The 24289-nt window shown below is 48.0% G+C and overlaps 2 protein-coding genes and 1 long non-coding RNA gene across 7 annotated transcripts in view; 2 read left to right on the top strand and 1 right to left on the bottom strand.

Moving 5' to 3' along the window:
- The window catches only part of rasal2 (RAS protein activator like 2), a 66926-nt gene extending 55610 nt beyond the window's left edge, over positions 1-11316 (top strand). For all 3 annotated transcript variants that reach the window (XM_076973579.1, XM_076973580.1, XM_076973578.1), the window contains 10 exons: positions 1415-1559; positions 1829-1973; positions 2073-2309; positions 2428-2629; positions 3840-4063; positions 4394-5315; positions 5511-5645; positions 5857-6059; positions 8499-8586; positions 10136-11316. In XM_076973579.1, coding sequence (XP_076829694.1) covers positions 1415-1559; positions 1829-1973; positions 2073-2309; positions 2428-2629; positions 3840-4063; positions 4394-5315; positions 5511-5645; positions 5857-6059; positions 8499-8586; positions 10136-10303 — 2469 coding nt within the window. In that variant the 3' untranslated portion in view covers positions 10304-11316. The remainder of the gene's footprint in view (positions 1-1414; positions 1560-1828; positions 1974-2072; positions 2310-2427; positions 2630-3839; positions 4064-4393; positions 5316-5510; positions 5646-5856; positions 6060-8498; positions 8587-10135) is intronic.
- On the bottom strand, positions 10625-16938 carry LOC143475682 (uncharacterized). The gene is made up of 2 exons (XR_013121085.1): positions 16869-16938; positions 10625-11507 (listed from the first exon to the last, which is right to left on the bottom strand). It is a non-coding gene; the product is annotated as an uncharacterized LOC143475682 (long non-coding RNA).
- Positions 12535-24269, top strand: dhx9 (DEAH (Asp-Glu-Ala-His) box helicase 9). Of its 3 annotated transcripts, none has more exons than XM_076973582.1 (28): positions 12535-12605; positions 12993-13116; positions 13201-13341; positions 13418-13535; positions 13742-13875; positions 14619-14767; positions 16316-16362; positions 16491-16627; positions 16729-16818; positions 16920-17075; positions 18333-18410; positions 18724-18915; positions 19021-19162; positions 19287-19369; positions 19527-19683; positions 19800-19897; positions 20195-20408; positions 20510-20604; positions 20729-20802; positions 20911-21063; positions 21243-21403; positions 21686-21797; positions 21908-22069; positions 22158-22285; positions 22863-23092; positions 23185-23300; positions 23387-23587; positions 23858-24269. In XM_076973582.1, exons 2-28 carry the CDS (start codon positions 13006-13008, stop codon positions 24120-24122), a joined length of 3744 nt encoding a protein of 1247 aa, XP_076829697.1. In that variant the 5' UTR covers positions 12535-12605; positions 12993-13005; the 3' UTR covers positions 24123-24269. The 3 variants fall into 3 exon arrangements, with proteins under 3 accessions (XP_076829697.1, XP_076829696.1, XP_076829698.1); XM_076973581.1 differs by having other exon boundaries at positions 12537-12618; XM_076973583.1 differs by lacking the exons at positions 12535-12605; positions 12993-13116; positions 13201-13341; ... (1 more) ...; positions 13742-13875; positions 14619-14767 and adding an exon at positions 14790-15413 and having other exon boundaries at positions 23858-24267.
- Positions 24270-24289: the final 20 nt, after the last annotated feature.

Here is a 24289-nt window from a genome sequence, read left to right as displayed (position 1 = left end):
TGAAGTTTTACCCCCGCCTTGTCACTGAATTCACGGAGGCGCGCTCGGTCTAACTAACTGTAAAACAACAAGGCGTCGGACAGTGCCGGACGACGATAGTCAAATCTAAAAGGAGATTTAGACTGAGAACTAAAAGGAACAATTACCCTCAACAAAACTAAAGCCATTTGCAAAACATGCGGAATAGAAGTCAAGCATTGCGGAAACACTACCAACCTGAAAAATCACCTGCTGCGGCATCACCCCTACCTCAAACTAGAGCCACAGCAGATGAAGCTAAGAGATTCGTTGACACTGCCAGCTAATTCGGAGGGGGGTGTATAATGGACAAAAAATAAGTATTATATTGCGATCGACCGTTCGCCAGTAGTTGGCGAATTAGTAACTCGTGTGAGCGTGTGATGACAGTCAAATGCGCGTTTTCCACTACATCGGTTTTAAAAGTGTTAAGCCTGGTTTAGCGGCTTGTTAGGCTTGTAAACAATCCGCGCAGCACGAAGATGTAGCAGTGTGTCGCCCTCAGAGCTGATGAGGTAACCGGGCCACGACACACATCCGTGCAGGTGAGAGCGGCCCGGCTGGGGAGCCTCATGAAACCAGGCAAAGAGCCGCATGCGGCTTGCGAGCTGCAGGTTGGCCACTCCTGCAGTAAGCATCCACTGTTGCATATAGACACCTCAATGATGTCCTCTGTTTATTGTCCTGGATTACCTTTCTTGAAGGTAGATATACGATTACCCTTTTCGCCAGTCTTCCAGCCATCAGTAACTACCAACTACCTGTAACTATTTGCTGTTTAATATCGATATAATACCCTACTAGTTTCAACTATAATACTAGCTTCTCTACACATTCAGTAAACAGCTCAAATACATTTTTAATAACACCAAACCCCCAAATTGGATCGAATCGGATCGAATCGATTAAATTGAAATAAATCGATTCTTACTCTTCAGAATCGGAATCGGATCGATTCTTGGAATTTGAATCAATACCCAGCCCTACCAGCTGACCAGCCATAAGAGTGACTTGCAAAACTACCAGTATGACAGCACGTGTGTTCTGTGTGAATCAAACCCAGGACCTTGGGCTTGCTAGCACCACGCTGTACCTGTTATACCACGATATAACGAGATACGGGAGCATGTCTGAGGACATTCTGCCCTTCACTGGGGAAACGTGTGCAGTGAGCCCATCATCCTAGTGCTGTGGTGTAGTGTTGAGTGTGTGTCTCCCCCACCACAAGCACAGTGTCTTTCACCTATAGGCCTGAACTGCATTCTACCATCATGAATGGTGTACAGAACCACACTCTATCTGGGTCTTGAACCTGTACTGAACCCTGCAAGTCTTATTCTGACTCTCCCGAGAGCTGGGTTTTGTCCAGTATCTAATAGGTGTTTCTCTACCTCAGGACTTCCTGACGGACCTTGTGATGTCGGAGATAGATCGGTGCGCTGATCATGATGTGCTGATCTTCAGGGAGAACACACTGGCCACCAAAGCCATAGAGGAATACCTCAAACTGGTGGGTCAGAAGTACCTGCACGACGCCCTAGGTGAGTGTGTGAACATCTCTTTGCAGATGCTCTTGTCCAGAGTCGTTTCCATTCTTATGCTAGTAAACTAGGCCCTAGTTTATGGACACCATAACACTAGAACCCCATCAGAGAGAATGTGTTAGCCGTGTACTAAGTGTATTTGTTGTACTGAAAGCATGTCAGGAGTTTAGTCCACTGACTGATCTATAGAGGTTCTCCTTCCAAACACTGAGTCCATAACTGTGTGTCTCTAGAGCCATAACCGTAGCCTAATGTCTGTTTCGTAGGGGAGTTCATCAAAGCTCTGTACGAGTCAGACGAGAACTGCGAGGTGGATCCGTCAAAGTGTTCCAGCAGCGAACTGCATGAACACCAGAGCAACCTGAAGATGTGCTGTGAGCTGGCCTTCTGCAAGATCATCAACTCCTACTGGTGAAGCCCGCTGTGCCCCCCCCCCTCTCTCTCTCTCTTTCTCTCTCTCTCTCTTTCTCTCTCTCTCTCCCTCACAATCTCCCTCTCTCTTCCTCTCAGTGTGTTTCCGCGGGAGTTGAAGGAGGTCTTTGCGCTGTGGAAGCAGCAGTGTCAGTCTCGGGGAAAGCAGGACCTCAGCCAGCGTCTGATCAGTGCGTCCCTCTTCCTGCGCTTCCTGTGTCCCGCCATCATGTCCCCGTCCCTCTTCAGTCTCATGCAGGAGTACCCGGACGACCGCACGTCACGCACGCTCACCCTCATCGCCAAAGTCATCCAGAACCTCGCCAACTTCGCCAAGTATGCGAACGCGTTTCTGCGTATCCCTCCGCAGTGTGTCCGTAGTGGGTTGGCCGCTGTGGTTCAGCTAGGATCGGGTGACTGAGCTGCGTGTTGTCCCCCACTGTCCCCCACTCAGGTTCGGTAACAAAGAGGACTACATGGCCTTCATGAATGACTTCCTAGAGCACGAGTGGGCCGGCATGACCCGCTTCCTGCTGGAGATCTCCAACCCCGAGACCATCTCCAACACTCCGGGCTTCGAGGGCTACATCGACCTGGGCCGGGAGCTGTCCCTGCTGCACGCCCTGCTGTGGGAAGTGGTGTCCCAGCTGGACAAGGTACTACACACGGGGCCTCCACCCTCTGGGCCCATAGCAGCCCCCATCTGAACGAGCTGCTGCGTTTGTGGGTCATTGGCATTAACCACACCCGCTGAGCATAGCTACACTCCGTGGCTGTTTAGGTGGCTGTTTAGAAAGGTCCAGCATCTCTTTCGCAAAAGAAAAAAATATTTTACAGCGTTGTTAAACGTTGTTAATGAAACATCAGGGACGTGACCGGGGCGTGTCGGGCTCTCCCGCTGCCCATGGCGTCTGCTGGCGTGGCGTGTGTGATTAGCTCTGTTGCTCTGTGTGCACTGAGGGCACTGGTCTCTCCCAATCATTCGTTTAAGTCAGGGCTGCTGAGTGATTTTGGATTACATCCTCATTCTGTGTTTACATTGAGATATCGGGATCTGAACTTATTTGCACGGGAGTGTAAGTGCTGTCGCGTGAGACAGGGGTTAGGAAATGTTTACACGCAAGCTTGCCGTGTGAGCATGGTGTGTGTGTGTGTGTGTGTGTGTGTGTGTGTGTGTGTGTGTGTGTGTGTGTGTGTGTGTGTGTGTGTGTGTGTGTGTGTGTGTGTGTGTGTGTGTGTGTGTGTGTGTGTGTGTGTGTGTGTGTGTGTGTGTGAGTGTGTGTGTGTGTGTGTGTGTGTGTGAGTGACGGTGACAGTACTGTGTGATGTGTGTACTCTGGTCCCCTCTAACCTCTCTAACCCCCACAGCCTGACGGGCCGGTGCGCCTGTGTCTCTCCTGCCTGTCTGGCTCTCATTAGTTAATCTCTCACTGCCTTTCCTGCATCCCCGCACACACTTCCTGTTGTTGTTGAGCATGGATGCATGCACTACATTTTGACCGTTTTAATTCATTTATTATTTTGGAATGACTCATCATTTTTGAAAGCATGTTGTTTTATTTCTTCTCAGTTTATTCCTCATCTAAATTGCTTTTGTTTTCTTTTCTCCTCTCTCCTGTCCCCGCCCATTCCCTGTGTTGGCTCCACCCTCTTTTTGCCTGTCTCCATGGTCACGCTCTGCCACCACCAATGCATTTTGGTGCTTCTCGCCGGCCGGCCTGAAACCCCTCCCACCAATCCTTCCCCACCACCCGCCCCCTTCAAACTACCCGGGCTGCCGTCTGCTCACGATGGCCCGGAAAAACCATCAAAACACAAACAAAAACACCCCCCCCCCCCATCCCAAACGACCCGCGTGAACCCCAGGGTGACAATTCCTTCCTGCAGGCGACGGTGGCCAAGCTGGGGCCTCTGCCGCGTATCCTTGGTGACATCACACGCTCACTCTCCAGCCCCACCCCAATCCAGCAGCAGCTGCGCCGTTTCCAGGAGCACAGCTCCGCCCACAGCTCCACCCACAGCTCCGCCCACAACATCAGTGCCAGCGTCTCGTCGGGACTCCAGAGGATCTTCGAGGACCCGGCGGACAGGTAGACGTCCCTGGAACCGTCCGCTCTGACAGATCTGAGATCAGCCGCTAAACGCCCCCTTCTGCTCCAGACCCAGACCTGCAGAAACACTGTAGTCATGCTGCTCAGAGCAACAGGGTTGTGTGGGAACACACAGCCAGACTTTACACTTAAAGTTCTGTCTGCTTCTCCTACATACTGTGACTCTCATGACTGTTATGATTATGATATTTTATTTAATAATAATTATTTATTATGTGTTTTTTCCTTTTATACTTTTATTTTGTAAATGCCTGAGGTTGCCCTGTGTATGAAACGTGTCGTCTTGCTGTGCCTTGCCGTGTTCTGCAGTGAGACCCGGATCAGAACCCCGGGCCCAGAGCACACGGAGGTTCTGCCTCGCGGAAAGCCGCCTCTGCTGGGCCAGCAGCCTCCCCTACACAGCGTGAGCTTCTCCGACCAGGAGGAGCGGGAACACCACCTCCCCAACGGACGTAGCATCTCCCTCATGGACCTCCACGACTCGCACCTCCTGCAGGGCCCCCCGGGGCCTCTCCCCCTCCACGAAGCCCCGCCGAGGTTGGTCCGCGAGGGGCCTCACGCCTCCGTCGACCCCCTGCCGGCCCCACCGGCTCAGACGCAGCCCGTCCCACTGAAGGCGGCGGTGCGGGACGGCCTCCCCCAGAGCGCCCCGCAGTCCCGCCGGCCCCTCCCGCCCTCGCTCAGCCAGCAGCGCAGCCTGCAGCCGCTGTCCTTCCAGAACCCCGTGTACCACCTCAGCAACCCGCCGCAGGTCTCCCCCCGGCCCGCGCGCTCTCCCCAGCGCCGCTCCAGCTCCGAGAACCTGAGCACGGGTAGCTCGGGCAGCAGCGCCAGCCCGGGACGAGGCCCCGCCCTCAGGCCCGGCCCGGACCGGGACGCGCGTAGAGCGCGGGGTCCGCAGCTGGGCGAGGAGGTCCTGTCGCCGGCCCTCGCCGCCTCCCGCCTACAAACGGCCCCTCAGGCCGTGGCGCTGGCCCGGCAGGGCGGCGTGGGGACGGCCCATATTGTGAAAGTGGAGCAGCAGAGTCGCGGGGTGGGCGGGGCGTGTGGGGTGGGCGGGGTGAATGGGGGGGCGTGGCCGGCCAGGTCTCTGCCACATAGCTCGTCTCTGCGCAGCTGCAGCAGTGCGAACACGGAGCCCCAGCAGCAGAGTGTAGCCGCGTCCCGACAGCAGTCCTGCTGCTCCAGGGACAGCCCGGGACCCTCGGCTACGGGACACACCTGCAGACAGGTACGCCGCCTGCATACACACACACGCACTCAAACACGTACACGCCTCAGAAATATGTTCGCATGCATCTCACACACACGAACACCAAACGCTCACACTGACACTTAGATGTCAAATCTGAACCAGGAAATGGATGCAAAGCTTATTCATGATTAGCAAAAGCTTATGCAGTGTGTGTGTGTGCGTGTGCGACAGGTGCAGTCTCCCGTAGAGTCAGTCACCATGTCTCCGGTTGAGAGGACGGCAGCATGGGTGTTAAATAACGGCCAGTATGAGGAGGAGGAGGGGGATGAAGGACAGGGCAGAGGGGACAGCAAGCGCGTGGAGAAGGTACGAACACACACACACACACACACACACACACACCGGCGCCTCCACACACACCGCTGGGCCCACGTCTGCCTGCTCCTCCTACAGGAAACTCTAACGTAGCTTCTCCACCCCCACACGCGCGTCCCTGTGCCACATCGCCCCCTAGCTGTGGCGCGTATGGTTCGTGGCGTCTGTGCTGAAGCCCCGCGGTGTCTGTTTCCCCCTGCAGTACGAGCAGGAGATCTCCAAGCTGAAGGAGCGTCTGCGGGTGTCCGGCGTGCGTCTGGAGGAGTATGAGCGGCGTCTCCTGGCGCAGGAGCAGCAGATGCAGCGACTCCTGCTGGAGTACAAGACCCGTCTGGAGGACAGTGAGGAACGCCTGCGTCACCAGCAGGAGGAGAAGGACAGTCAGATGAAGAGCATCATCTGCAGGTGGGTGTAGGCTGGGTGTGTGTGTGTGGGTGTGGGTCGGTGTGGGTGTGTGTGGGTGAGTGTGTGGGGGTGTGGGTGTAGGCTGGGTGTGTGGGTGTGGGTGGGTGTGTGTGGGTGTGGGTGGGTGTGTGTGTGTGTGGGTGAGTCAGGGTGTGTGTGTGTGGGTGTAGGGTGTGTGGGTGTGTGTGTGTGGGTGTAGGCTGGGTGTGTGTGTGGGTGAGTCAGGGTGTGGGTGGGTGTAGGGTGTGTGGGTGTGTGTGTGTGGGTGTAAGCTGGGTGTGTGTATGGGTGTAGGCTGGGTGTGGGTGTGTGTGTGGGAGGTGGGGTACTCGTAGCAAGACTAGGTCTGACATAGTGCTGGACGGTATACCAGTTCGCACCGAAAACCAGTGTTTATTTTTGTTATGATAAGAATTTTTCATATGCCGGCCACACCGGTTTAAATAAACTTCTCGTGTCCAAAACGCAGAAACGTCGTTAATTGTTTCTCAAGAGACGCCACTAAGCACACATTCAACAGAGCGCAAATCTAGCTTGCTGAAAACGAGGGACATTTGGACCACAAATTCTACCAAACATTGAAGAAAAAGTTGATGCCCCAAAGGAACTTTTGCCAAAAGTACATAGGGTTTTAAAGGTCAGACGTGGACCAAACATTCACTTACTGCAAATGCTGTCCAGCAAAATTTGTCGCAGCTGGTGGGAACAAGAGCAATCTGCTGCACCACCCATCAAGCTGCTTATACTTGACGCGTCGCGACTGGCGTGAGGGTCCGCGCGGCAAAAATGACGTAATCGCGGTGGCTCCGCTATCGCGTCGCGAGGTCGCGTTCCACTCTTCAGCACTGTGTTATGTTTGCAGGGTTCATCCACCTTTACAAGGTGGAATTCAAGCACTAGTACAGCACTTTCAAGGTCCATTCAATATTTTCCAGCACCTTCAGCTTAATTAAGTTACACATTTATACAAATACACACATGGTCAAAATGATTCGAAATAATTTGCTTTTTATCACATTGAAAGAGAGTACCATCTCCCCAGTATTCAACCACTGTAATTATTTATTTGTTTAAATATTATTTTATTTAATTGAAGGTAAGACATTTGGGACTTTTCAGTACAATACAACCATTGACATACAGCCCTGCCTAATTTATGTCTAAATACTAGGGGTGTGACGATACACTCAGCTCACGAAACGAGATGACACACGATATTGGGTTCACGAGATTGAGACGAGATTTTAAGAAAACTAAAATGACAAATTATATGACTGGACAACAGACTTTTATTTAACTGAGTTACACATGCATTTTGAAATGTTTTATTATAACTCTTAACATGCATGATGTAAGCATGAACTTTTAATAAACTTCTTCCTCTACAAATTGAAATTAAAATAAAATTTCATAAGTTAAAATAAAATAAATAAAATGAAATATTTCTCCTTTTTTCAATTGCAAACGCTTAACGACGGGGTTAGAGACTGAAAAGTCCGTCGTTAAGCATGACCCTAGATTTAGATACGCTAAATTGTAAATATAGTAAAGAAAAAAACGAACAATGTTCTCGTGCGTACAGCATGAGAAAGAGCGATCGCGTTGCCGAGATGGGCTGCGGTGGAGGCTGCGCTGCCTCAGCTTATCGTACACAACACTTCACAACACCACTACACTCCACAACATTACACTGTGCTGCCACTGCACCTCTGCGCACCATGCGAAATTTTAAAAAAGTCGGTCGTAACTCTGGTCCGTCGTTAACCAGACCTTTATTTTCATACAATGTTTGCATATGGTCCGTGTCTTATCAGTCACTCTCTTGCCATTTATCATTTCTGCCGGCTACCGAAAATGCTGCCAAACAAACGATTTGAAAGTGGCGGGTGCATAATAATACCTGTATTTTCCGACATCATTCTGACTGCTTGCTGGATCACAAATCTCGCGAGACAGATTTTTAACGCGACAAGAAATCTCGCTGAGTTACATCTCGCGAGATCTTGTGACACGAGATCTTGTCACACCCCTACTAAATACCTCTTTGTTATTAACAAACAAGTGTGCAATTTAGCTAGCTCAGATAGCTCAGGTCCTGTGAAATTTAATTGGCTTTTAAGTTTTAAAATCCTTCAATTGACTTAACTTGTTAATGATTACATTGGCTATCAAAACCTGCAGACAGTAGTTTCGGTTTTATCAGCAGTACTGAGTCTTCCTTCGCATGTGCTTATCAGCAGTACTGAGTTTTCCTTTACGTATGCTTATCAGCAGTACTGAGTCTACCTTCACGTGTGCTTGTCAGCAGTACTGAGTTTTCCTTCACGTGTGCTTATCAGCAGTACTGAGTTTTCCTTCACGTGTGCTTGTCAATAGTACTGAGTTTTCCTTCACGTGTGCTTGTCAGCAGTACTGAGTCTTCCTTCTGTTGTTCTGCAGGTTAATGGCAGTGGAGGAGGAGCTGAAACGTGACCACGCTGAGATGCAGGCCGTCATAGACGCCAAGCAGAAGATCATCGAGGCACAGGTATCTCCACGGCGACGGCAAACCCGCCACCTTGATGCCAGGCATCACACGTAGAAGCAGCTGACCAGTCCAACGCTGTAGTGTTGGGGTGAGAGAGAGCTGGGGCTTGGGTGGGCTGGGCGCGGGACCCGGGACGCGAGCACTCCGCTGGTCCGAGCTCTCTGCGGGACGCGAGCGCTCTACTGCTGCTGCTCTTCCTTGCGCTGTGTGCTACCGCGGGGCTGCTGACCGCCTTGTTGTTACTGTGTCCCGCTGCACTGCAGGTCTCTAAAGGAGCTGAGGTAATACAAGCAGGCAAGTATGAGCAGTGCACCGCACCCTGAGCACACTACCAACCCAACACCCACGCTGGGCTGGGGTCAGCACCCAGCCCAATACCCAAACAAACACCCGTGCCTGGCTGCAATCCTGCTGGGTAGTCTAGGTGTGTGGTATTTGTAGGGGTGCCGTATTTGTAGGGGTGCGGTATTTGTAAGGGTGCAGTATTAAAGGGGTGCGGTATTTGTAAGGGTGCAGTATTAAAGGGGTGCGGTATTTGTAAGGGTGCAGTATTACAGGTGTGTGGTATTTGTAAGGGTGCAGTATTAAAGGTGTGTGGTATTCGTAAGGGTGCAGTATTAAAGGTGTGTGGTATTTGTAAGGGTGCAGTATTAAAGGTGTGTGGTATTTGTAAGGGTGCAGTATTAAAGGTGTGTGGTATTGGTAGGTGTGCAGAAATCATGCGATGTCAGCGATGAGTTGAGGTGCTGAAGCTGAGGGAGTGGAGGTCATGATGGCCATAACACAAAGGTCATGGCTTCTGTTCCCAGGGAACACACACACATACACACACACACACTCATGCACTGTATAAATACACGAGCAGTGATGGAGCTATAGATAGAGTGATGGATAGCTAGACATTGGTAGGTTGTGAGATTGCTGGAGTGGTTGAACTGTTGCTCACCTCGCTGTGATGACCACGGTGAGACAGCTTCTGCTCTTTCAGTGGTGACACAAGCAGGTGGACAGGATCCTCGGGTCGTAGCACACTTGTCTCTTTACTGGCGTCTGTGAGCTTCTGCTTGAGCTTTGGCTGTGAAACCCAGTCCCACCCACCCCAGCTCCGCCCTCCCTAGCTCCGCCCACCTCATCCCTCCCATCTCACTGGCCTCCACAATGTCGTTATTGTGCGGTATGACTTCTGTTCGTCTATTTCACGGTTGCTGTTTTAATTTGCATATAGGGTGTTGCTGCCTGTTTGTCTGGTGTGTGATGTGTTCATTGGTGCTGGTAGTTGGGTGAAATGTTTGTTCTGCCCTGGAGACACCTGCTGCTCTGTGGAGGTCGGAGGTCACTCCCCCAGCAGACCCCCTGGCTGCCCCATGTGCTGCTTCTCACCACATTTATCGAATGCATTTGAACTGGAGGTCACATGATAATCAGCAAAGTATGCCTTGCTGAGACGCGTGTGTGTGTGTGTGTGTGTGTGTGTGTGTGTGTGTGTGTGTGTGTGTGTGTGTGTGTGTGTGTGTGTGTGTGTGTGTGTGTGTGTGTGTGTGTTTCACAGGAGAAGCGGATCAGCTCCCTGGACGCGGCTAACTCACGGCTCATGGGCGCCCTCACTCAGGTCAAAGAGCGCTACAGCATGCCCGGCCTACGCAACGGCCTCTCCCCCACCAACCCCACCAAGCTCTCCATCACCGAGAACGGAGAGTTTCGGAACAGCAGCTGCTGAGCACGGACTCAGGGTGGGGTACACCCCGGCAGCTCAGGGCCGCGTGGGCTGGTCTGCTCACCGACTACTACGTACAAGGATCGCCTGCTTCTTAATGTATATAGACTGTATCTTGTGTTGGTCCTGTACAGACATGATGACGGAGACGGAGGAGACTGTTTGAAATTGTGTTGGAGGTTTAATGTGTTTTATATATAATGATATTCACAAACATGACAATGAAGAGTGGAGTCTAAAATTATTTTATAAGTATTGTTTAAGTAAGATAGGTTATATTGAGGAGATGTACATATCATAGAGGAGTTGTTTTAAATAACAGTGTGGTCTGAAGCACATTGTGAATGGCTGTGGCTGAACCTGAAGGCCAAACGATGTCTGCACTCCGTTTTCTAACTCCACTTTCCTCTTCTTTCTTTCTCTGCTTTTATCGGAGCTCTCCACACGGGATTATTTTGCTTTTAGAGAACCTGATTTTTAAGTCGTATCCAACAACCCAGAGGCTGGCTGCTAAAAACCAAACTTGTATCCAGTTTGCACCAATGGCCTTCTCTCTCCTCGCGAGCACACTAGGAATTGCCTTCACCTGGGATCTGATGTATAAACGTCCTCAGAGTGCAGATCTAGCATCACTGTTTGCCTTTCATAACTTTTCTATCCTAATAAGCATAAAGATATAGTCCAACCTAACTGGTACTAGGTCAGCACTCAAACGAATGTGCTTTATACTCCTGATCCCTTTCGTAACCTGTCTGATGCGTCTGCTGTCCGAATTCAGCTGTTTTCATATCACTGTTCTTTTCTCCCAGTCCTATTTAATGTTTGTCAGACTACTGTTAAATGACACTGTTTTCCATTGAGTTCGAACTGTCGTGTAGAACCAATATTTTGTAGCACAGAGACCTTGGATGCATTTTGCAGTTGTCACTGTTCTGTAATATGAAGGTCCATTAAAATGAGTTCCTAACTTTGGAAACTGACTCGTGCGGAATAAACACGGTTGTGTCTCCATGAAACGGACTTGTGCCTCCTACATTCAGAGTCAATTAACTGTGTGTGTCTGGGTTTGAGGGTGTAGCCAGGCTGGCCTGCACCAACATTCCTCCATCACCTCATTCTTCTGCCTTCTTCACTTCAGTGTCCAGATGAGATGCACATGTTGATACGTTTGGTCCAACAACGAGGGGAAGTCTTTGATCTTTACAGTCTATGTAAATAAAGACGCTGTCATTATTTTTTGTATCATTACTGGTTGAACAATTGGTTTAATTAAATATGTATAAATATTCTAACTTATAATTGATGAGCTTGCAGGGGAACTAAATCAGAATTTTACCTCTAGGTTTTGGTTTGTGGGTCTTTTTCTGTAGCATTATAAAGAACTACATGCACATAGAAGCCCTCCTGATTTTCTACAGTACACAAGTCCAAGTGATTTGCACTAAGAGCATTAGGTAAAGGAGACCAGGACCATAGTTGGCATTTACAAGAGGAAGCATGAAGCCACCATTAGCTTGCTCGCACTACTTTTCTTTTTTAGAAGCATCTTGACATGAAATTTTGTAATGTTAAAAACCAAATGAATTATATTTTTCTAATCCTTTAGGAAATCAAATCCTAATTATATCCCTAATTATATTTTTCATGGGCTTTCTCCTTTTTTGCATCAAAGGGTAATCTTCATAGATAAGATAAGATAATCCTTTATTAATCTCGGGACGGAGAAATTGGCAATGTTACAGCAACGGAGAGGAAGGAACAGAGAAAGGAAGTATAAAACTATAAGATAAACAATTTAAACAAAAATCTATATGTACAAATGTTTACAAAATATATAATGATGCTGATTAGATAGCTCTTCTTGGCTAGGACTGTAGGCATGACTTCTCCCCATAAATATTTTATTTGGAGCAATGCCAGCATCTTTTATAAGTCCAGACTATTCAGTAGGTCAAATGTATTTTGATATATCTGTCAAAAAATAAATCTGAATGGCATACCATCTGGTGCTTTTCAGTCTCATAAGATCTCTGCAACTGAACTATACTGCCAGGAAGCTTTTTTTTTCTTATTGACATCAATCCATTAGTAGCTAGTTCTAGATGTAGTTCTATAACACTATATATAATTTTCTTATTGACATCAATCCATTAGTAGCTAGTTCTAGATGTAGTTCTATAACACTATAATACAGTAAAAAAAAGTGGAACTTTTAATTTGAAAATCAGAATTGGGTCACATCCTGTTTGAGCCTGCTGCATGCTAGCTGGCTACGTCCGTTTCCCCCTGTGCTTTAACTCTTGCGGTGTGTGAGCTCCGTACGTGTCGTGTTCTTCATTATGTCCTGTTATATTTAAGATGATAACTGCTGTCGTACTACACTACCTCTCGGTCTTTGGGTTTTTCCCTAATTCGCTAGGTTCATTAAGCTATAAACGCTTTAGCTAATCGGCTAACCTGCTTCCTCGTCTTCCTGCTAGATTTGTTGTGTTATTCGCAAGCAGGCACATTGTATTTTAGGATCCTATAAATGGACCATAATCTCTTTTTAAACCTAGTTGTGTCAGCCGGCTAACAAATGTCAAACCAGCGGCAGTTGTCGGTTTAACTCGCTCCCTGATGCTGTTCGTGACAGTAACTACTCATTTAATAATTTCTAAGTTAATTCATTACATTCTTCATTAATGCACAGGTGAACCTCGGCTATGGGGGACATCAAAAACTTCCTTTATGCCTGGTGCGGGAAAAAGAAACTAACGCCCAACTACGACATACGTGCGGCGGGCAACAAGAACAGACAGAAGTTCCTGTGCGAGGTGAGAAAGGTGGTGGTGTGGTGCCTCTTTGGGTCGGTACTTTATGGTGTTTTATGGTGTTTATGGATGCGTGTCTCCTGTCAGGTGCGAGTGGAGGGCTTTAACTACACCGGGATGGGAAACTCCACCAACAAGAAAGACGCCCAGTCCAACGCCGCAAGGGACTTCGTAAATTATCTTGTCCGAGCGGGTGAGATGAGCGCTTCTGAAGTACCCGCTCTGGGGGTGAGTGTTGGTCTCGTGTTTAACGCATTTTTCACTTTTCTGGGCTCTTTTGTGACACTTTTGTGTGGATCCCCAGGCTGCTGTTCCGGACGTGTCTGAGGGCAGCAGGGAAGAGGGCGGCGGGTTTGGAAGTCTGCCCCCTAGTGGCCCGCTGCCTCCACATTTAGTCGTCAAGAAAGAGTCCGCTGGAGTGGGTACGTTTGTGACCTTCAGTACTGTGTGGACGTTTTGACCCTAAAATATAATCTCACTCGTATATATCACTGACATTGCACTCGGAACACTTTGGAATAAAGTTTAATAGATTTTATTTTAATAGTTTAGACTTTTCGTACATGCGTGGTATGTGTGACTGCTATGAGAGGGGGAGTCTTCAGCCATCCGGTGCTTTCCTCTCCAGGTTCTGATCCGTCCTCTGGTCCTGTGGCAGGAGTGACCGGTCTGGGTTACTCTGGCTTCAGCGGTTCTCAGTGGGAGCGTGGCGCCAACCTGCAGGACTACTACTCCAGGAAAGAGGAGCAGGAAGCCAAAGCTGTAGGTCTTTAACACACTCTGAGACAAAGGAGCAAAGATGTTCCTCACTCCAGATGTTTGTTGTGTCCAGAGTCAGTTGGGCTGAAGATGGTGAACTCTTAATAGAAGGGGAGAGATTGACGTTCTTTCGTACTGCCTTAGTGAAGAAGCACAATTTCTATTTCATTTTAACATGGTGTTGGTTAAAGGAGTAATACGCCATTCATACTCTCAAAAAGTAGCACATTATATTCTTGAAAGAGGATATTTATTATTTTTATATTCCTTTCTATAAAGTGCAGCTCACATTAGATGAGTCAAATTGCTCTGTAGTCCTCCAGAGAATCAGTTTATGCTCCATAGAAGGTCTCCACATGGAGGTGGCCATGTTTAAGATGGATTTGAACAGAATTCCCGAAACATCCAGACCACTAAGTGGCTGTTTCATAACATTAAGACAAATGCTTGTAAAATCGGGATTTTATTGCTTCTTTAATGTTTGTAGAATCCTACATCAGAAAAGAGTTTGGTAGTATCGTCCAGTCACAAGGATCTCTTTTACGTTGTTAATATAGAAGCACAGTCCTTCTGCAGGTTATCTGCTAAATGCTGAGAATACTGACATCAGCCTTATTTGTGTTAAAGTTTTATTTTTAAATGCCAAGTGCCTCATGGCACTGGACTGTAATCGTAGTTAGTTTGCAGGAAATTCCCCTCAAGGTGGCGCTGTCACAGTGGCATCCTTATTACATGTTTATTCACAGACCCTGGAGTCTGAGGAGGTGGATTTAAATGCAGGTCTCCATGGTAACTGGACCCTGGAGAATGCCAAGGCCCGTCTCAACCAGTTCTTCCAGAAGGAGAAAATTCAGGCGGACTACACGTATAACCAAGTGGGGCCTGACCACAACAGGTCTGGACGGCCCTGATGGACACCTACATCATTCACCATCATTCATTTGCAGTAAAGATAATGGAGCTCAGTCATTGGTAGAGTTGGCTTAAGTGCAGTAGGTATGAATATAGTGATGTGACTTTTGGAGTGTATGTTTTTCTGCTGGACTTGGACTGAATGGTGTGAGAGAACTTCTTGGTGTGTATTAAACCCCAAGGAGATCTCAGAGAAATGATGAGAAACATCCTCCCTAACAAATTCCCCTGTAGCTATAGAATTCTTCTTTAAAATCTCAACTGTTTCTCAGGTTTTTGTGGATTTTTACATTGTGAGAAACCTCAAAATCAGCTAGGAGGAGAACGATACCAGAAACCACATCCTTACATGTGACAGACATGTGGCGTTGTTAGGCTGCGCTAACGCGCCACATGGCAGAGCCTGTATGAGTGTTGGACGAGAGTGTTGAGGTGCCTGTGATTGGGGAGTGGTAATGTTTGGTTGTGATTTCTGGTGTCAGTGATCCATCAGGAATGGAGGTCTCCAAAGGTGGAAGAATTCTGGTTCATGGTGGGAAGTCTGGCAGAAAAACATACCTGCTCAAGATCGGTCACACGCGGACGCTCTTATGAAGTGGCGCTCTGTTAATAGGCTTTCGAAGGCTGAGGTCAGTTCTGAATCCATGTGTACACTCAGTGACCTGAAAAATGGCCTTTCCTATATAGGTGTGTGTGTGTGTGTGTGTGTGTGTGTATACACACTCTCTTCCACTGCCATGTGTGTAACTACATACAGTGCTGCTTACAACTTTATTCCTGATGTATTTGCTTTGGATGTGAACAAATTGTAATAATGGCCCTAAAACATGATCAGTCAGACATGCCCATTGCCTGGACCATAGCAATAGGTAACATCATAGTGGATGTAATGTTGCACTACAGCTGTGGGGTAAAGTAACCGGTATAAGGCTGCACAGCCTTAGTAAGAAATCTTGCTGATAATAAATCCAACCACAGCCCTTCATGCTTGGCCTGTGTCCTGGATCCAGTAGACTGACTCCTTGCTGTCCAAGCATTAATCACAGAATGTCAAGAAAGGATAATGTCACGTCCACCTTGTTCCGCCATGTTGAGCACTTTGAACAAGGTGCTAGAATCAGACTAATGACTTGGCCCCCCCGGCCCGTGATATTGGTCTGAACAGGGGAGGGACGTGAGCAGGTTGGAGCACCGGGATCCTCCAGCTGTTGGCAGAGCCCAAACGAGTCATGCATGGGTCTGCACACAGGCTTCTGTTTTTCTGCTCACTGAGTGTACGTCTGTGTGGCCGCCTTTCCCGTGTGGTTCCATACATGTAAAGCAGCACTGAATGCTTTTCTAGGAGGCAGTAATCTAACAGGTGCTGGATACAAGGAGTTGAGTCATACGCTCGACTGCAGCATTCTGCACGACTCGTGTTGTCCCCGTGACGTGGATAACGAACGTGTCTTGCATATTTGGATGTTGCTGTTTCACTGTAAATTAAAGCATGGCTAGAATTCTTGGATTCTGAATCTTTCGTTACATCTAGGAGCTTCATTGCTGAAATGACGGTCTTCGTAAGACAGTTAGGTAGAAGTAAGTGTCCTTTACCTGTTCCTCTTCCATGTATTTGTTGCACTTTGAGCAGATCATATAAATGGGGAACTTGCCGGAGTGTGTTTGATGCAGGAGATGTTGACGGTAAACATTTTTGCGATGTGCAGAGATCTTCGCCCGTGAGCATGGCTCCAATAAGAAGCTGGCGGCCCAGTCGTGTGCCTTGTCTCTGGTTCGCCAGCTCTACCATCTGGGAGTCATCGAGGCTTTTACGGGCCTGACCAAGAAGAAGGAAGGAGAGACCGTGAGTACCCAGCCCCTGGGGCGGAGCTGCTGTGTGGGGTCGCTGAAGCTGGAGCCCATATTGGCGGGTTTCTAGAGTGTGTGCTCTCGTTTGAATGCTAGGTGGAGGTCTATGAGGTGAACGTTGGTGTGGAGCTGAAGGAGCAGCTGCAGAATGTGATCCAGGAGCTAGGCATCCAGATTCCTCCGCCCGTAAGTGCCACTCCACCCTAAACACACGCCTCGTTTATGGTGCTCGGTACCTGGTTGCGTTCAAACTGCTGATGGTGTTCTTGGCTCTGCTGTTGCTGCAGGACCCCAGTGGTCCAGTGTCCCTGGTCCAGGGGAAGATGGCCCACTTTGAGCCCTCTCAGAGGCAGAGCCAGGGGGGTGTGGTGTCCTGGTCCCCCCCGCAGGTCAACTGGAACCCTTGGACCAGCTGCAACATTGATGAGGGACCCCTGGCATTCGTAAGTCCAACATGTCTAATTAGTGCAGTTTAAAATAGGAAGCACCATAGACACCATAGAGTTCCAAACACGTATTGAGCTAGACATACTACTGGTTGTATACCACTGAATACTAGGGGTGTATTCAACTAAGGATTTTCATAGTCGAATCTGATTCGTCAGCTTTTCCCTTTAGTCGACTAATAGTCGAATCGGGTTTATTTTTATTTAGAGCACCTTAAACCGTTCTCATTCAGGACTTTTGTCCTCTTCAAAGTAAAAACCTAAAACACTCAGATAAATGAATAAACACGGTAGGTTGGCTTTATTCAGCTTTTATTTATTTACTTATTTATTTTTTATGAAACGTTAGAGAACATTAACCGTCAGTGCGCATTGCGCATTTCGAACTGTCAGACAGGCACTGTGCAAAATGTCAAATATATTTTAAATAAAATATGCCTGCCTGAAAATATAAAAAAAAAATGCCACACAACAGCAAAAAAATACAAGTATAGGTTCAAGTAACGGGGTCTAAAAGCAAACAACAACAAAAAAATGTTATAGGCTTACTTGTCGAGACGCACCGCGACGAGACGAGACGACACGACTGAAACTACAAACGTTTTTTTTTTTTGCCTTACGCGTTTTAAATGGTATGCCATGTTGGTTGTTGTCGTGCGAAATGAAAAGACGATGACATAACTTGCACTTTACTTTGTTTGTTTGATTCATCTTTATCTTTTTCAAAATACTTTTGAAGTTTTTTAGTAGCCATTATAATCTCGGCAGATGCTGCGCATATTCTATAGCGTGTTCAGCTCCGCTCATTTGGATTGTGCAACTGCAGGGTGTGATTTATTAATGTGTAGTAAGGAACATGCCTATTGTTAATGCGCAAACATCATTTGAAAATACTTATTAACAGAAATTAGTATGATTTTATTTGACAAAAGGCTATATATAACGAAAACAAAGACATTTCATTTAATAACTAATGCTTAACTGCGTCCTTGTGCACCCCCATGCAGTTAGAATGGTATATTCGACTATGACGTTCATAGTCGACTAGGGGGTATAGTCGACTATAGTTGAATCAACGACTATTGCAGGTCACCCCTACTGAATACCACTGGTTTATTATTTTTTTTACTGAAATCTTTCATTAGATCTTAGTCTGTACATGAAACCAGTGGTTTAGTCTAACTTTGTTGTCTGTAATCTGGTCATGATGATGTGCAGTGTGCAACATTTCTGTGCATCTCTTGTGAACTCCAGTGCACACCAGAGCAGATCAGCTCAGACCTGCAGCATGAGCTCGACTACCAGCTGGAGCACGACAAAAACCTGCAGGAGGTGAGCTGAGAACGTCCTGGTGCAGAGTAACTTGGACTCCGTCACACACATGTAGAGAGGTTCATTGTAGTCTCTATCAGATACATGTCCTGTTTTGGGATGTGCTGAGGGCCTGTTCTCTCCTGGGGGCGGGGCTGAGGGCCTGTTCTCTCCTGGGGGCGGGGCTGAGGGCCTGTTCTCTCCTGGGGGCGGGGCTGAGGGCCTGTTCTTTCCTGGGGGCGGGGCTGAGGGCCTGTTTTCCCCTGTGGGCGGTGCTGAGGGCCCGTTCTCCCCTGGGCCAGGGCTGAAGGCCTGTTCTCTGATTCTGTAACAGATGCTTCATGAGCGAGAGCAGCTTCCTGTGAAGAAGTTTGAGGAGGAGATCCTGAGCACCATCCGCAGCAGTCCTGTGGTGATCATCCGCGGAGCTACAGGCTGCGGAAAAACCACGCAGGTGCCCCAGTACATACTGGACCAGTGCATCCATGCAGGCAGGGCCTCAGATTGCAACATCGTAGTCACTCAGGTGGGGCAGCTCTGGGATTACTCCAACCCCTTCCCCTCCAACAATGGGCTGTATGAACACTCTCTGAAGCTGTGTGTGTGTGTATGTGTGTGTGTGTGTGTGTAGCCCCGCAGGATCAGTGCGGTGTCTGTGGCGGAGCGTGTGTCCTACGAGAGGGGCGAGGAGGTGGGGAAGAGCTGCGGTTACAGCGTACGATTCGAGTCCGTCCTGCCCCGCCCCCACGCCAGCATCCTCTTCTGCACCGTCGGTGCGTCCCTGTTTACCTGTTTAGACGAGACAGTCAAATAAAGTCACCGGTTTGTTGCCGTGACACACAGCTGATAAGAGTTGTTGTCCGGTGCGTTACTAACCTGCCTGGGTGCGTTCACCAGGGGTGCTACTGAGGAAACTCGAAGCTGGAATTCGAGGTATAAGCCACGTTATAGTGGACGAGATCCATGAGAGAGACATTAATGTAAGTGAAGAGCTTCTGTTTCTGCAGTTTATTATGCTTGTAGGCACATATAGTGCATTTGAAATGCAGGCTTGTGAGTAAAATGCATTATAACTGTATTAAAGGAGAAAAATTCAAAATTGGACGTTTTTTTGTGTGTGTTTTTTTGTATCTTTAGACTGATTTTCTGATGGTGGTGTTGCGAGACGTGGTCCAGGCCTTCCCTGACGTGCGTGTCATTCTTATGTCTGCTACCATCGACACCACCATGTTCAGAGAGTACTTCTTCAACTGCCCCATCATTGAGGTGTTTGGGCGTACGTACCCCGTGGAAGGTGAGTCTATACTGGCCTCTGCTTGTGGAGGGATGGATTACTAGCTGATGGGTAGTAAAGATCATGTGATCCTCTCTCCTTTGGTCTGACCTCAGAAGTGTGCTTGACCTTTACAGAGTACTTCCTGGAGGACTGCATTCAGATGACACAGTTTGTCCCTCCGCCGATGGACAAAAAGAAAAAAGACAAAGATGAGGATGGTGGTGAAGAGGAGGTGTGCTAGAGCTTCTTCACAACACCAGATCACTGATCTACCAGAGCCACATGTCACTGTCTTATAGCATCATAGGAGTGTGCTACATTACTGTATATGTTTAGAGAGGGTATCCAATGGGTTTGTCCTTAAAACTGCACACCTGTAAGTCTTTTCCTTTAAAGAGCCCATTTGTTATTAAAAAAATAACAAACTTGTGTTCGTTGCTACATTTAACAATTTGCCAGTCCTGATTTACACATCCTGAGTGACGTTGAAATGAGTCTGTATCTGTTTTCCTCTGCTTATGCCTGACAGGTGAACTGTAACCTGTTGTGTGGATCTGAGTACGGTCCAGAGACCAAGCGCTCCATGGCCCAGATGAACGAGAAGGAGACTCCGTTTGAACTGATTGAGGCCCTTCTGAAGTACATCGAGACCCTGCAGGTGGATGGGGCGGTGCTGGTCTTCCTGCCTGGCTGGAATCTCATATACTCCATGCACAAGCACTTGGAGATGAACCCACACTTCGGTCTGTAGTGATTAACATCTCGGTGCGGTCACTTCGATTAAGCTTCTGCCATATTTACACTCTGGTACTGATGTGTGTGTGTGTGTGGTCATGTCTGTCAGGAGGCCAGCGTTACAGAATCCTGCCCCTCCACTCTCAGATCCCCAGAGAGGAACAGAGGAGGGTGTTTGAGCCTGTCCCTCAGGGTGTCACGAAGGTCTGGCCCTTACACACTGTCCAGTTTCACTTCAATTGCTTTGTGCTTAGTGTTTGCTATGAATCAACTTCCACCCGGTCCCTGGTTTATTAGTTTGGATGCTGACACTGAATATCGTGTTCAGGTCATTTTGTCAACAAATATTGCCGAGACCAGCATTACCATCAATGACGTGGTCTACGTTATTGACTCCTGCAAGTAAGTAATCTGATTAAAACTTGTGTATGCATGTTTCCCAGGTCAGTCAGATTCATATTCATCTCACGGGCTTTGGCGCACTTATACTGCTTGTTCTGAATCACTCAGGCAGAAGGTGAAGCTGTTTACTGCCCATAACAACATGACAAACTACGCCACCGTGTGGGCCTCCAAGACCAACCTGGAGCAGAGGAAGGGTCGTGCCGGCCGCGTACGGCCCGGCTTTTGTTTCCATCTGTGCAGCCGCGCACGCTTTGACAAGTGAGAAACAGACTGATCACCAACACGTTCCTGTTAAGACATGTCTGATGTCCCGCATGCTTTCAGAGCACAAATGAACCCTAATCTTGGGCCAAATCACGTGGATCGGTTGAGATCCTCCATCGGTGTGATGTACAGGTGACTACAGGTTGTGCTGTTTGTCTGTGGCGAGTGTTCAGGCTAGAGACCCACATGACTCCTGAGATGTTCCGCACGCCACTCCACGAGGTGGCTCTCAGCATTAAGCTCCTGAGGCTGGGGGCTATCGGCCAGTTCCTGTCCAGAGCAATAGAACCCCCCCCACTGGACGCTGTGATTGAGGCGGAGCACACTCTCCGAGGTACTGCCTCTGTACTGTCCACAATGAATACTTGGAGAAATGTGAGTGGAATCAATGCGGGAGTTTGGATTAAGTAACGTATCTTAACTCAGTGGCACAGATATTAGGTCCACTCACCCTTGTTTATTGTGGTTTATGTTCAAATCTAGTTATAAATGTAAAGTTTTGTTTTTAATGCATTTTCTGTTTGATTGTTTAATAAATTATATGTGTGAACCTGCACTCAATTCTGTCAAGCAGCACTAAATTAGAGGGTTTTAAGTAATCCCACTTTTTTACCAGAGTTGGATGCGCTGGACTGTAATGACGAGCTGACACCACTGGGGCGTATCCTGGCCAAACTGCCCATTGAACCTCGCCTGGGCAAGATGATGATCATGGGCTGCATCTTTAAGTAACTTTGGATTTTACATTGTCATTTTTAAAAACTAACATGAGCTCTGCTCTGCTGTTAGTACTTCAATAGCTCTGCTGACACACTGATCTGCATTTGTCTTGTTCCAGTGTGGGAGACGCGGTTTGCACCATTTCTGCTGCGTCTTGTTTCCCGGAGCCTTTCATCAGTGAGGGGAAGCGTCTGGGCTTTGTCCACAGAAACTTTGCAGGCACGCGTTTCTCTGACCATGTGGCCTTGCTGTCTGTCTTTCAGGCCTGGGATGAAGTCAGGTGGGTCCACTACACATCCAGGCTCTCAAGATGAAATATGACTGCAAGACACCACACATAACCGTTGTGACACGTGTGTAATGTTCAGGATGGGTGGTGAAGATGCTGAAACCAGGTTCTGTGAGCACAAGCGACTGAACATGTCCACTCTGAGGATGACCTGGGAGGCCAAAGTTCAGCTGAAGGAGATCCTCATCAACTCGGGCTTTCCTGAAGGTCAGCTCACACTCCCTGTGCCTTATGGCCATAGACCAAATATTGCACATCAATAGAGAGCCCATACACCAGAAAATGTGGCACATGGAATATGTGCATCACAAATACATTTTAAAACGATGTACTCTGGCTTCTTGCCCTAGAACACTAAAAACTGCCTCTTGCCCCTTCATACAGGACAGAAATATTTGTTTCCCTGTCAATTAAGAACTATAATACGTTATCCAGCACTTGGCCTGTTTGCCTGCATTTGAACACACATTTTAAATTGATGGTGTTCTCCACAAAGTTTGGTTCTGATCCCAATGTGCTTAGCTGTGCAACAGAAAGCCCCTGCTACCAGTGATGAAAGAACAGTATATTGATATCCAGCAGGAAGCTGCTCTGTGTGAGGTCTTGTTTCGCAACACTCATCCTTGGCATTAAGCAGCCAGTCCTGGTGCTTCTTACTGTGTTGAGGGTTAAAGAATCAGAGGCAGAAACACTGGCTCTTTGGCAGAATGGTCTTGAGCCTCTACGCCATTACAACTTCTCAGACTTCCATTTCCTTAAACCTCCATGCTTTTCTTTTGCATAGAGAGCCTTATGAATCAGATATTCAACAACGTGGGGCCAGACAATAATCTGGATGTGGTGATCTCCCTGTTGACCTTTGGTGCCTACCCCAATGTGTGCTACCACAAAGAAAAGAGGAAGATCTTGACAACGGAAGGCCGCAATGCCCTCATCCACAAGTCCTCTGTTAACTGTCCCTTCAGTAACCAGGACATGACCTATCCATCACCTTTCTTTGTCTTTGGGGAAAAGGTACATTTGTTTTGTTTTTCCCCTTGGCTCTACAGTTAAAATCATTCAGTTACTTGCAGGTAATAGTCAGCTGCTGTTAACGTTTATTACAGATTCGCACGCGAGCGATCTCAGCCAAAGGAATGACTATGGTCAGCCCTCTTCAACTCTTGTTATTTGCCTCTAAGAAAATCACCTCTAAGGACGGGGTCATCGAGCTTGATGACTGGTAGGTTTTTGCACCACACACTGAGGTTTGAGTTACTGACACAAACTGATGAAGTCGACGTATTAAATGGTTCTTTCGCCCCACAGGATCAAGCTGCGTGTACCGCATGAAGTAGCCGGTGCTGTGGTTGCTCTGAGGGCTGCAGTAGAGGCTGTAGTGGTGGAGGTGAGCAAAGACCCAGAGTACATCAGACACATGGATCCCACCAATGAACGGCTGCTCAACGTGGTACGCCTCCTCTCCAGACCCTCCTCTGCAGGACTCAACCTCATGGCCTCCAACCCTCGGTGAGAACAACACTCCGTGTCTGTTTGCTGGATTACCGGATTTATAAAATTGGATATTGGCTTATCTTCAGAAGTTCTGCTTTTGTTACTGATGCTTTGTTGAAGGTAATCTTAATTTAACTTAAGATATGGTTTCTGGTACCTTGACATACTAGAAGCATTTTAGAGTGAACCTGTAGTCATCCCAGGCTTCAGCCCTTTATGAGAATTTTGGACCAGGGTAAATATTGCACTTCAACAGTCCAAATAATTTCCTCTGCCTTTTTACAGCTTTGGAGATGGTCCACGACCTCCTAAGATGACCCGGTACGATGGAGGAAGTGGAGGTTTCAGGGGGAGCGGAGGGTACCAGGGTGGAGGTTATAGAGGAAGTGGGGGGTACCGCGGTGGTGGGGGATATCGTGGTGGTGGGGGATACAGGGGGTCAGGAGGCCACTGGGGTGGAGGTGGACACAGGGGATCTGGGGGCTACCGAGGGGGAGGTGGATACCGGGGAGGTTGGGGGAATAATAGAGGCGGATATGGAGCCTTTTAGAGAGAACCAATACCTACATATACATAATTTAAGAGGATTTTGTATTCATTTGTTTAGCAAGCTTTTTTTCTGCCTCATCTATAAAGCACATGATTCCAGCCATTGCACACTTAAGTGTTTTTGATTCCTTTTTTTTATTAAAATAAAATACTACCTGGAAACTGATG

The sequence above is a fragment of the Brachyhypopomus gauderio genome, chromosome 14 (genome assembly GCF_052324685.1).
Source record: "Brachyhypopomus gauderio isolate BG-103 chromosome 14, BGAUD_0.2, whole genome shotgun sequence".
Lineage (NCBI taxonomy): Eukaryota > Metazoa > Chordata > Actinopteri > Gymnotiformes > Hypopomidae > Brachyhypopomus > Brachyhypopomus gauderio.
The sequence above is the reverse complement of the archived record's forward strand: the minus strand, read 5'-3'. Positions and strand labels throughout refer to the sequence as shown.